The sequence below is a fragment of the Monodon monoceros genome, unplaced genomic scaffold (genome assembly GCF_005190385.1).
Source record: "Monodon monoceros isolate NGI ecotype Baffin Bay Population unplaced genomic scaffold, NGI_Narwhal_1 Super_Scaffold_19, whole genome shotgun sequence".
NCBI lineage: Eukaryota > Metazoa > Chordata > Mammalia > Artiodactyla > Monodontidae > Monodon > Monodon monoceros.
Window position 1 is genome coordinate 65781140 of NW_021703775.1, and position 12017 is coordinate 65793156.

The 12017-nt window shown below is 50.1% G+C and overlaps 1 protein-coding gene across 1 annotated transcript in view; it reads right to left on the bottom strand.

The window, feature by feature from the left end:
• Positions 1 to 12017, bottom strand: part of TOGARAM2 (TOG array regulator of axonemal microtubules 2) — a 43316-nt gene that overhangs the window by 7032 nt on the left and 24267 nt on the right. The window contains 6 exon segments of the mRNA XM_029231625.1: positions 4722 to 4938; positions 5993 to 6142; positions 6144 to 6192; positions 8083 to 8119; positions 8122 to 8176; positions 8557 to 8674. Coding sequence (XP_029087458.1) covers positions 4722 to 4938; positions 5993 to 6142; positions 6144 to 6192; positions 8083 to 8119; positions 8122 to 8176; positions 8557 to 8674 — 626 coding nt within the window.

A 12017-nucleotide genomic window follows, 5' to 3' on the forward strand; every position in this document is an offset into this window, starting at 1 on the left:
TGGACAAGTCACTTACCCTCTCTAAACCACAGTCTACCCGTCTGTAAAACGGGGATAATACTAGTACCTTCCTCATAGAACTGCTTAGGATAGCGCCTTGAGCAGACAATTACTATGCAAGTATCAGTTATTGTGGCTACTGTTACTATTATTACCTAAAATACTCTGAAAGCCCAGCAACCTTCACGGTAGGGCGTCCAATTAAGAGGCTGGAATCTAACTTTCAAAGACTTAAAAATCCTGCTCTGTTAGCCTAGCCCAGGGTTTTCATAGGCTTCTCTTCCACACCACAAGGAAGCCACACTGGCTTTGGTGCTGCCCACGCAAAGGGGCAAGCAAAGCCCTTCAATATAGAGAAAATAGCCACGGGCTGGCAAGCCAGACACCTTGGCCTCCCTGGACCTAGCCTCCCCTCCCCACAGTGGGGCTGAGGTCTAGCGGGCCTCTCACCTGTCCTATTCAGCCAAACCCCAAGGTCACTGAGCCACGTCATCCCCAGGCTACCGGGAAGCCAGAGAAGAGCTTTTAAGAAAACATAAGAAGCATGCTACACGGACAGTGGCAGCAAAGACACTGCAGTCAAACCGGGCCCCCAACAATAAGCACAAGACTCAGTGAGTTATAATATGTCACACAGCCACATTCTCCGTGGCCAGGAAAACTAGGTCTGTTCGTTGCAGGAAAACTGGGAAAGATCCACTGAAACAGAAAAATACAGGCTATGCCATAGCACATGATGGAACTGTTAAAAGTGACTCAAGTGTGTAATTATATATAATGCTCACACCCTGCTTTTTCTAAAGAAGGATGCAAATTTAAATGTGTAATATTATCATGACACTATACACAAAGATGCACAGAAAAAAATACCTAACATAAAAAAATGCTAAATGTTAATAATGGTTTCTTTGAGGAGTTGGGACTGTAAGTTTTTTTCCTTCCGAAGGCTTCCTATTTTTCACTTTCTCAATAATTAATAAGTACGACTTTTACAGTGGAGGAAAATAAAGTTTATATTAATATATTTAAGTTAACTAGAAAGACTACGTAACAGCATGGGAAACTGGGTGGTATTAAATGAAAGGAGCAAAGTCAAAATTGTATTGACAGGGGCTTCCCTGGTGGCGCAGTGGTTAAGAATCCACCTGCCAATGCAGGGGACACGGGTTCGAGCCCTGGTCCAGGAAGATCCCACATGCTGCAGAGCAACTAAGCCCGTGCGCCGCAACTACTGAGCCTGCGCTCTAGAGCCCATGAGCCACAACTACTGAGCCCACATGCCACAACTACTGAAGCCCACACACCTAGAGCCCATGCTCCGCAACAAGAGAAGCCACCGCAATGAGAAACCCGCTCACCGCAACGAAGGGTAGCCCCCTCCTCACAGCAACTAGAGGAAGCCCACGCGCAGCAACAAAGACCCAACGCAGCCAAAAATAAATAAATAAGTAAATTTATTTTTAAAAAATAATAATAATAAACTAAATAAAGTCAGAGCAAAAGAGCAGAAGTATTGTAGATCTGAAGCTGCCCATTTCTGAGTTTATCTGCTCCCTCCAGCACCAGCCAGGGGCTGCACCCCATTGAGAGAACTCTTTCCAGCGTTCAGTCTAACCAGGAGTGCGGTGAGCTGTCAGCAGCCTGATGCTTTAATTAGTGAAGTTTCTTCTGTAACTAACCAGGTAACAGAGCCCAAAGACAGAACCAGCCAATCTGCTGAGGAACTGCCTTGACCCCTGGAACAACTCCCCTGAAATCAGAGGGTCTCGGTGAGGAGTAGAAAGGGTGCCACTCCAGACTCAGCCCCAGAGAGGCCTTAAGGCAGGCAGTGACAGAGGGCAGAGGTCAGGGAACAAGGCTCCCAACGTCTCCTTTTTTACTGTCCCCCAAAAGGGGACATGGGCAGAAATCCCACCTGTTCTGTCAACCAGCACATCACCGCCCCACTCACCCTAGGGAAAAGGAAGGGACTGGGAGAGATGTGGTGGCTGATGCGTGGATTTTGTCACCCAATTCCAGAATCAAGAGGTCACCTAAGAAGACCAACCTCCCAGTTTGGCTGTGCGATCTGGACTTTGTGCCAGAAAACGGCCTGCCTCACCTGTGTTCTTGACCTCCTTGGCCCCCGTTGAGCAGGAAACAAACAGTAACAAGCTGTGACTTTCCACACATTTATTTCACAGCACTTCACAGCTCCTCTCCAGCCTGGAGCCCAGAATCCCTCCTGGGGCACGAAGAATCCGGCTTAGGAGAAAGCTCCCGCTGCTCGAAGGGCTCCACGCCACTTCCAGGAGGGGCCTCTGGGTGCTAAATGTTGACTAGAGCTGCCCGGGCTCAGCCTGGGTGATATGGGAAGGAAGATGTACACCCTTCTCTCCTGTCACACCCGCCCCAGCCTCTGTGTCCACCACCTAGTCCCCTGGGACAGTGGGAAATTTCATTACTTGCATCCGTTTTTCCCTCTGCAGGCCAGGCCTAGACCATTCCAGGCAGAAGAGAACCATTTCCTGGGAGAGCCTGATTCCACCCCTGGTACTCCCTGACAGTGATGAATTCTCATTGGCAACCTAATCCCTCAGTTCTGACCTTCACGGATTTAGAAGCTGGCTCATTACGTCACAGTTAAGAACACTTCCAAAAGCAACGTTGCTGATTGGGTTGAGAGAGTATGGCTCACAGCCAAGCCCTTGACCACGCCTGCTCAAATTACTTGGAGCCAACACCCTGGACGTGACACTCTGGAGCCTTGTGCCAGGGGGTTAGTGGGCTCCATCCATCCCTTTGACCCCATTCCATTCCAGCCTAGCACTGACCTAAGGATTAGAGAGAAGGGCAGTGCCCCTCTCACTTGCCTCCATTCTCCCCGCACCAAATCCTCCAGCTGATGGGCCAGAAGGAGCATCGTCAGCCATCCCCAAGGAGACCCTGTCCCAGGAGGAAAGGAGAGGTATAGGCATCTTCCTGGTTGCTGCAACCTGCCTCGAGGTGTGGCCAAATCACAGAAGCAGGCCATCCCCAGGCCCCCTTTCCAGGGTGTCCAGCCCAAACGGAAACAGCAGGGCCCCACGTAGAGGGGATCCGAGTCTTGCGACAGTGTGAGAAACCAGATTCTGCAGCCCAAAGTTCCAAGGCTCCAGCGTGCAGAAGGAGGCCGACTCAAAGGCAAAAAGGGGAAACTAAAACACCTGGAGGGGGAAGAGTTAAAAGCTCCTCTCGCCAGACAAGGGTGCTTAGCTTCTTCAAATAGCTAAAGCCTATATTGTTTGATGCAGGTTTTCCCAATAAATATAGGGCCCGCGGTGATTTACCAAGAGCCTTGGTTGTTGGCAACAGCAATCTCACTTACCCAGAGCAGCGCCAAGAACAAGCCGTAATTTAGAGCTGGATTTATTTTGTTTGTCCTACAGCAACACACTCAGCAAATCATAAATTCCCTCTGAGATGAAGAGAGGAAATTGACAATATTTATGATCTCGAGAGGCGAGAAGGGCCTGACCAGACCTTTGATTTGTAACTGAAACGTCTCCTGGAGGCTCCAGCCAAGGACACAGCTGCTGGCCCAGCCCCAGGGAGCTGCACTCAGGCCAGGGTGCAGTATGGGGAGGAGGGGTGGGTGCGCCAGGCAGTGTTTCCAGCCGCACCACGGGGATGCTCGGTGCGTCCTAGAGGCAGGACATTGCTCTGTGTTCATCGGGACATATGGCAACAAGGCCAACAGCGGTTCTCAGATCATACATTTCCTCACAGCAAGGCAAGATTAGGTTGTGAAAACTCGTGGTTCTACTGGTCTGGACATACGTCTATCATGTACTACATTCTCACACACTGGAGGTTTCAAACTTGCACTTCAGTCTGTGTACTAGATACACCAAATATTACCATCTAATCATCTACGAAAGGAATGGATAACAGAAGTATCAATAGATGCACCAAGATTTCCACCTAACGTTCAAGAACCAAGATGTGCTACTGCAAAGCACATAAGGAACAGAGGAGCTCCTGCCTTTCCTGATGTCTCTCCCATAGCTCCCGCCTTTTTGTTCTTTTCATTCCTCCCCCAAGCCTCCACTCCACCCTCACTCTCCACCCCTCACCCCAAATCCCTCCCACCCCAAGCCCTGGCCCCAGTCTTCCTAAAAGGCAACCCTCATTCATTCCATGCTCAAAAAGCCAATGGGTCCCAGCTTGACTCCCATGTCAGACAACCAGGGTGGCCACCTTTGTCCTCTCCAACAGGCTTACTCTACTGTCTCACCAGCATCCTGCCTGGTCCCCATACAAGCCACATCCCCTGCTACCATCTCTACAACTGAAAAAATTTGACAACTCCTCCTAGCTCCTTCTTGGCAATCGTGATCTGTTTTCCCATAAGTGCCCTGTTGGCTCACTCACTGTGGTGCTGTGTGACCTGGGGTGAGTCATTTCCATCACCTGTACAACGAGGAGGCAAGACTAGATATTCTCCACATCTCCTCCACTTCTAACAGGTGGACGTCCCATGGAAAAGCCTGCCAATCAAGAACCTGGGAGGCCCTGGGCTGCCCACCCCTGCCCTAAACAACCTCTGGGGAAATATTTGGCCTGAGAGCCAATCAATGCCTTTCACTGCTCTGCTGATTCCCAAGCAGGGAAGGTGGGAATGTCCAACCCTAACCCTACGGAGGGACAAGGGAGGGAGCCAGCTGCCTACCAGAGCCAAGCAGGGGCTGTGGGCAGCTCACCCAGACTCTCAATCATTCCATCCAGCGCCGTCGCCGCAGCAGTGTAAATTCCTGCGTTCTTGGAGTTGAGGTTGTCTGCTACAGCAATGATGATGGAGAGCAGCACGGGCTGTAAGCTCTCTCTCAGGAGGGGCATCATCCTGGAGAGGGACTCCAGCACCCACTGGTTCACTTTCTTGTTGGAATCCTGAAGCCTTGGGGTGAAAGCATCAAAGACCTGTTGAGGGAACAGAAACCAAGAGCCCATGGGAACCCAGTCTGGGCAGGAGTCCCACAGCCCAACTAACTGCCCTTGGAGGGTACTCCTCCTGCATCCCTGACAGGGGCCATCCAGCCTGTGCCAGAACATTCCCAGTGACGAAGAAGAGCTCACCTCTGAAAGGGGAGGAGGACAAGAGGGGAAATGACTGTACACTGAGTACTCAAGTGCAAAGGGTGTAGGGTGTAGAGCATCTTGTAAGGTACTCTGCACTCGCTCATGGAGTGATCTTAACGACCCATGAGGCACGTGTTCTTGTCCTCAGTTTACCATTTAAAAAAAAACGGGTTTCCCTGGTGACTCAGTGGTTGGGAGTCCGCCTGCCGATGCAGGGGACACGGGTTCATGCCCCGGTCCGGGAGGATCCCACATGCCACGGAGCGGCTGGGCCTGTGAGCCATGGCCGTTGGGCCTGCGCGTCCGGAGCCTGTGCTCTGCAACGGGAGAGGCCGCAACAGTGAGAGGCCCGCGTACCGCAAAAAAAAAACCCACCAAAACAAAAACTGAGTCTGACAAAGGTTAAATGACTTGCCCAGATCACACAGCTAGTAAGAAACTTGAAGCCTGTGTCTTAACTACTCTTCTATGTAGAGTCAGCAGCCTCACTTCCGGAAGTAGCAGGCATCTGCCCTCATTTCCAGCCTGTGAAAGCCTGTGCTTACTCCGAGCCACATGTTCTGCCCCCAAAACCTCACGTGCGTAGCTGGATCAGGAGTCGCCCTTAGCTGCAGCATCCTGCACCTCTGCCCTCCTCCCTGTAAAACTGCTGGGAAGATGAAAGACACCCAGGACATCTCTGAGTGGTCCCAGCGCACCCAGCAGGAGGCGATGCCCTTGCCCAATTGGCCACTTCCAGATAGTCTTATGGCATTACCGTGGCAATTGGATAGCAAGTGCTTGTCAGGCTCCCTTTACCCTGAAGCGATGTCTGGCGCAATGTCCAACCCTGTCCCGAGTTTTCCAAAGTTGCACCCACCAGGGAAAGACAGGGCAGAGACGGGGCAGCACTCACCCGGACCAGGTTGGCGGTGATGAGCTCTGGCTTGGCCTTGCAGTGCTCAAGGAGCCGCCCCACGCCTTCCATCCGAGACTGGTACTCCTCGGCCTCCAGCAGCCGTGTCAGCTCCCGCGGCTGCTCCGCCATCTCCAAGCCACCCCGCGTGGGTGGAGGGCAGGCACAGCCCTGCCAGCCGCGGGCCACTGGAGCTGAGCCTACGTGGAAGGAGCGTCTGATCTGGGCAGCCCCAGGGGATGGACACATCTCCTGTCCCATGAACAAGCCCCAAAGACAGGTGGGGCTGAAACAAGAGTTTCACTTGCAACGTAGTCCACCCCAGCTTCCCCTCTACCTGCCGCTTGGGGACTCTGGAAATGCTTTCTCCTCAGGGGGCAACAGTTCGGTTGCCTAGAGCTCTATCCCCTTATCAGGCGGCAGGGCTCTCTCTTCCTGCCTTTTTTTCCTCTTTTCAGAAGCTATGTTAAGAATGGGGTGAGGGGGACTTCCCTGGTGGCACAGTGGTTAAGAATCCACCTGCCAATGCAGAGGACACGGGTTCGAGCCCTGGTCCGGGAAGATCCCACATGCCGTGGAGCAACCAAGCCCGTGCACCACAACTACTGAGCCTGCGCTCTAGAGCCCGTGAGCCACAACTACTGAAGCCTGTGCGCCTAGAGCCTATGCTCTGAAACAAGAGGAGCCACCACAATGAGAAGCCTGCGCCCCGCAATGAAGAGTAGCCCCCGCTCACTGCAACTAGAGAAAGCCCGCGTGCAGCAGCGAAGACCCAATGCAGCAAAAATTAAATAAATGAATAAATAAATAAATTTTTTAAAAAAAGAAAAAAAGAATGGGGTGAGGGAGCTTGGACTGAGGGGGTGGAAGTCCATGGAAGGATGACTGGCACAATTTAACCTAAGAGTGGGGGAAGGTCTTACCAGGAGCCTGTATCCTGAGCCCTGGCTGCCTAGGCTCTGCTTACACTCCTCCAGAACTAGGGAAATGTTAAGAAGCTCTGTTGTCTTACATTGGGATCACATGCCCATCATTTCCCCTGGCCTGTTTCAGCCAGCATGGGAGCTGCTTCCCACAGAACTCCAACCGCCCACTGCCAACTCAGACCTGGGTCTCTGAGCTCATGCCCTACACCCGGGTCCCACCCAATAGAGCCCCACATCATTCTGACATTCATCCCTACATTCCACACTCTTTGCCTACTGAGTTCCAAGAGAAGTGCCAGACACTGAGAATAATGAGATGAGAGATGTGGACTTTGCCCTCAGGAGCTCACAGACCAATGGGAGACAGAGGACTGAAGGAGGGGGGCAACCGGCCCAACCGGAGGACATGAGGGCAGAGAGTCAGAGAGAGCTTCTGGGAGAAGGTGACAGGTGAGCCACATCTCGTAGGATAAATAGCCATGTTCCGGTACAGATGGCACAGCATAGGGAAAGGCACAGGTGTGAGAGAGAACGCAGGGAACATGAGCTGAGAGAGCATGCGTGGGAGAGAGAGCAGGAAGCTACCCTAGAAGAGGTGGGCAGGGGGCTTCCCTGGGGGCCCAGCTTAGGAGTCTCTACACATGTTCCTCCTGGGACATCGCAGAAGGGTCTTAAGTTTTGGGCACAGGAGTGACTGTCAGATTCCTGTTGGATTTCTAACCCCTCCTAATGCCCGCCCTCTAGCCCCTTGGCCCATTCCTTCTCATCTGCCTTGATTCTACCTCTGCCTCTAAATTAGTCCCAGGCCGGCCACTCTGATGGGGAAAGGCCCTGCTGCTCTAAGTGAATGGAGAAACTCTGAGCTCACACAAAAAGGCTGACCAACAATCCATCCCACTTAAACTGCACCTACACGGCCAAGACTGCAGGAGCCCATCTCTACCAGCAGATGCTCCTGAGCCCAGCATTTGCTCTCCCCAAGATCTGGGTGAGGGAACCCTTCCCATAAATTTACCCATGAGTCCTGCTGACCCAACTAGGTCTCAGTCACAGCCCAGATGCACACCCCTCCCCCCAGGGCCACCACGGCGGGCCCGGGCCAAGCAGAACATCTCCATCAGCAGTCTTGGATGGGGAGCCCCAGGGAGACAAGAGCTACTGTACCCATACTCGCCGGGCAGCCCATTCTCACACACCACAGACTCCTCGACACCTTGCGGCCTTTGGCAGATGGAAGTTCATCACCATCTTCTATTCCCTTGAAAAATACACACAGAACATGAACCAAAAGGGGTGGCCCTATGGGGAACGGCCAGACACTCCAGTCTAGACCGAAACAAGAGGAATAACCTGTTCCACCTGGGAGGGCACAGGGGAGTCTTCCAGAGCACTGGTAATCGGGTCATGGATCAAGATCCCCACTTAAAAGATGGAGGCAAAGAGGCCCAGGGAGGCTCAAGAGACACAGGCAGTGAGAGGCAGAAGCAGGTCTGAGCACCAGGAAGGAAATTCCACCCGTCAGGAGTCGTGGATGAAATCAAAGCCTCTGGAGCTGACCAGCGTGAGGGCTGCGAGCTGCCGGGCTCAGCTCTGATTCCCACCCCAGACCAGCTCACACCTCGCTGACTGCTGACTCACCCACTGTTTAATAGCTGTCATGACCTTCTGCAAGTCGTGGGATGGGAGGGACTGCTTCAGAAATGCATCAAACCTTGTGTTTGACATTAAGATATTCACCATCTTCCGGCCATAAAACCTGCCGTTGGAGAAAGAGCAGGATGGAAAACAACCACAGAAATGCAATATAAATTTGCTTTACATAATTCCCTAATTGCAGTAAGAGAATTTTTAATACTTTTTCTCATTATGACAGTAATCCCCACCCAGTTAAGAACTAGATTCATGAAAGAATAAACAACCATAATCTCATTACCAAGAGAAAACCACTTAAATTTGTACATATTTTCTTATAGTCTTTTTTCCAAGCATATATACAGTTTCATTGATATCAGAATATATAAGCAATATTTACCCAGCTTTTTTCACTTTACCATTAATCACCTTCCCATGTCATCCTCTTCAATGGCTAAACAATATTCTGTGAGATGACTATACCAAAGTGAATTAACATTTTTCTAGCATGAGACATTTAGAAGTCTGAGGAAGTGTGCAGTGGGGCAGTATGGGGGGGAGTGGTCAACTCTATCTGATAAACAGTGGTGGGCAAGGGGGGGGCATCAAGGAGGGCTTCACTGAAGAGGTGACCTTGGGTTGGGACTCAAAAGATGAGTAGGAGTTCACAAGTGGGATGGGATTAAGGAGTAAGTGGAGGAGGGAGACATCCCAGCGTCCAAAAGACAGTCTGATAGGTCTACAGGTGTGTGGTTGGAGAACAGTCGGCAGGGACTGGTCTCAGGGAGAGAATAGGCTAGAGAAGAAGATAGGACTCAATTTAGGGAGATGTGAAGGAGTTGGGCTTTAGGCTGCAGGCAATGGGAAGCTGAGAAATGATCAGATTTGCACTGAAGTCAAAATGTCTCAGGCAGCACTGTGGAGGATGGATCTTTGGGGACAAGGGTCGGGGCCGGGAGACCCGTTAGGAGGCCATTATAATAGTCCAGGCAAACGATGATGAAGGCCTGACATAGGCAGGAGGGTGGGGGTAAGTAGGGACGATCAGATTCAAGAGCTGCTAAAGAAGATGAAATTGTAGGACTTGGTAGGTGATTGGAGGGGAAGCCCAAAGCATCTAGAATTATCATACTTCACTCAACCTAAAACTCCACTGATTGTAAAATGCACCATTAATTTATTTTCCACTAAGGAAAAACAGAAAAAGAAGACACTGGTGATTTCCACTGCCTTCAGTGACACAGCCCCGTGTGTGAAGGCCATCCTTTTACATGCTATCTCAGAAACAGAAGTGACACTTTTGTGGGAAGTGTCCTTCCTTCCTTAGGTTGGATAAAGTACTTGTTGGTTGCTTTGTAAGAAACTGTGGAATTTGGGTCATTCTTTCAGTGATGAATATTTGTGTTAATATCGAATGTATGCCCCATCGCTCTATTTCCATGCCTTTTCTCATATACGATAACGCTTCATTTCAATGCCAAATAATAATGTAATATTTCTAAGACATTTTAAACGCGATTAAACCCAACAATTCTCCACAGTGACTCCTTAAATAAATATAAAAGGCTAAGCAGCAAAGAAAGGCTCATAATGTAGTTCCTACAATGCAAACTGTAATTCAAACATTTATACAATGAGCGACAACGATCAAGTTTGCAACTGTATAGATAGTAAAGCCCAAGTCATAACTGCTGCCTGGCCACCAGCAGCTGTGAGATGCCTCGGATTCTAAGATATTAAAATGTGGAGGGGGAAAATGAAGTATGAAATTCCCCATTCTGCATCTAGATGACTTGGTAAATAATAGTGACTTTCATAAGAGAGGGAACATAGCCAGAGAAGCAGGCTTCAAGAGAAGGCAATGAGCGCATTTAGGGACAGTTTGCACTGACGATGACAGTGGGACATCCCGGTGATGGGTCCTGTGGGGGCATCAGAGAAATGGGACAGATGCTCAGAGAAGGGCTGGCCTGGAGGGAGACACGGGGAAGCATCAGAATTTGCTGTGGCTGGAGCCACTGGAAGTGATGGCACCACTCAGAGAAGGCTGCAAGAGGGGGGCGAGGATGAAGACACTCCTGCAGCCACGGGCATCAGGGTGCGGGCAGGCGGAGGAGAAAGGCGCAGAGGAACCAGGAAAACCAGGGAATGTGGTACCATGCAAGCCGGAAGCATAGGGTTCCAAGAAGGAAAATGAAGTGCCGTCAACGCCATCCAGTGTGAGAGAGAGGGTCGGAACGGAGAGGGGTTTAGATCTGGAGAGATGTTGGAGCTTAACGCCCATCCCCCCACCAACAATGAAGAACCAGCCAACCAAAACCTTCTACTTCCCTGACAATAGTCTTCCTGTCAGTAAATGGCACTATCATTCACCCAGTTGTTCAGTTTAAAAACCAAAGCATCATCTTTGATTCCTCTTTGAAATCCTCAGCACCCAACTGCTCTCAGCTATGCCTTCAAAATATACCCCACTCCACCCCTCCTCCCCCTGCTGCAGCCTCCAGCACCTCTTGCCGGGACTCCGGGGTAGCCATCTGCCTGGCATCCCTTCTCCATCCTGGCCCCCTCCCCCACCGTCAATCCTCCAGTAAGTAGTCAGAGATGTTTTTTGTTTGTTGTTTTTTTTATAAATAATTTTTGTTTATGAGGTAACCAAAGGGAATATTTTCTAAAAAATGAGAAAGGTGCCGAAATTGTTAATCGCTCTTTCCCAGATCAGATCACCCATCAGCTTGAAAACCAGGAGGAAAGCTTGGGGATCATTAAATCTGGTGCGTAGGGCAATATTTTCATGATTAGTCTCCCCTGAAATGTCCAATTTTTTTTTTTAACTTTAGTCATCCAGCCCCTTCACTGGTCAGTGAGTCAAGGAAGGGATTTAACAATAGATACTAGGGTTGAGGGGTTGTCTCTTCCTGACCTGGTTTTCAAAAGCCTGGATCCTTAATGATATAGGAAGGGTTTGAGGCATATACAAATTATTTTGGAGAATACTGTGGTAAGACCAAAATTGTCTTGCTGCCCCCTCTAAGAAAGAGGACAGATAGAGGATAGTTCAACAGTAGTGGGTCCGATAAAGAGAATCTCTGTGCTATCTTCATGGGCTGATTCCTGGAGAGGTAGAATGGAGAGGCAGAAAATCCCCAAACAGGGTCCTACAGAGACAGCAAGTTCCAAGTATAAAAAAGTTCTGTTTTGTCTAGGCCTTCTTCCTCTCCATCGAATTTCCCAAAGCCTAACATTATGTTGTAGGAGGAACAGAATAAAGAGATGTTTTTTTGAATCAAAAGGCTAGCAAACATATAAAGAAGCACTCAAACTTGTTAGTAATCAGGGAGGGGAAAAAAAGTATTCGGAAACAGCCATGAGCTAGAACTTTTCCCCATCAGATGGATAAAAATGTGAAATCCAGAAACTGCAACGTTGTAAGGATGTATTCGCCTCGGCACTCAGGAGGGAGGCGGAGG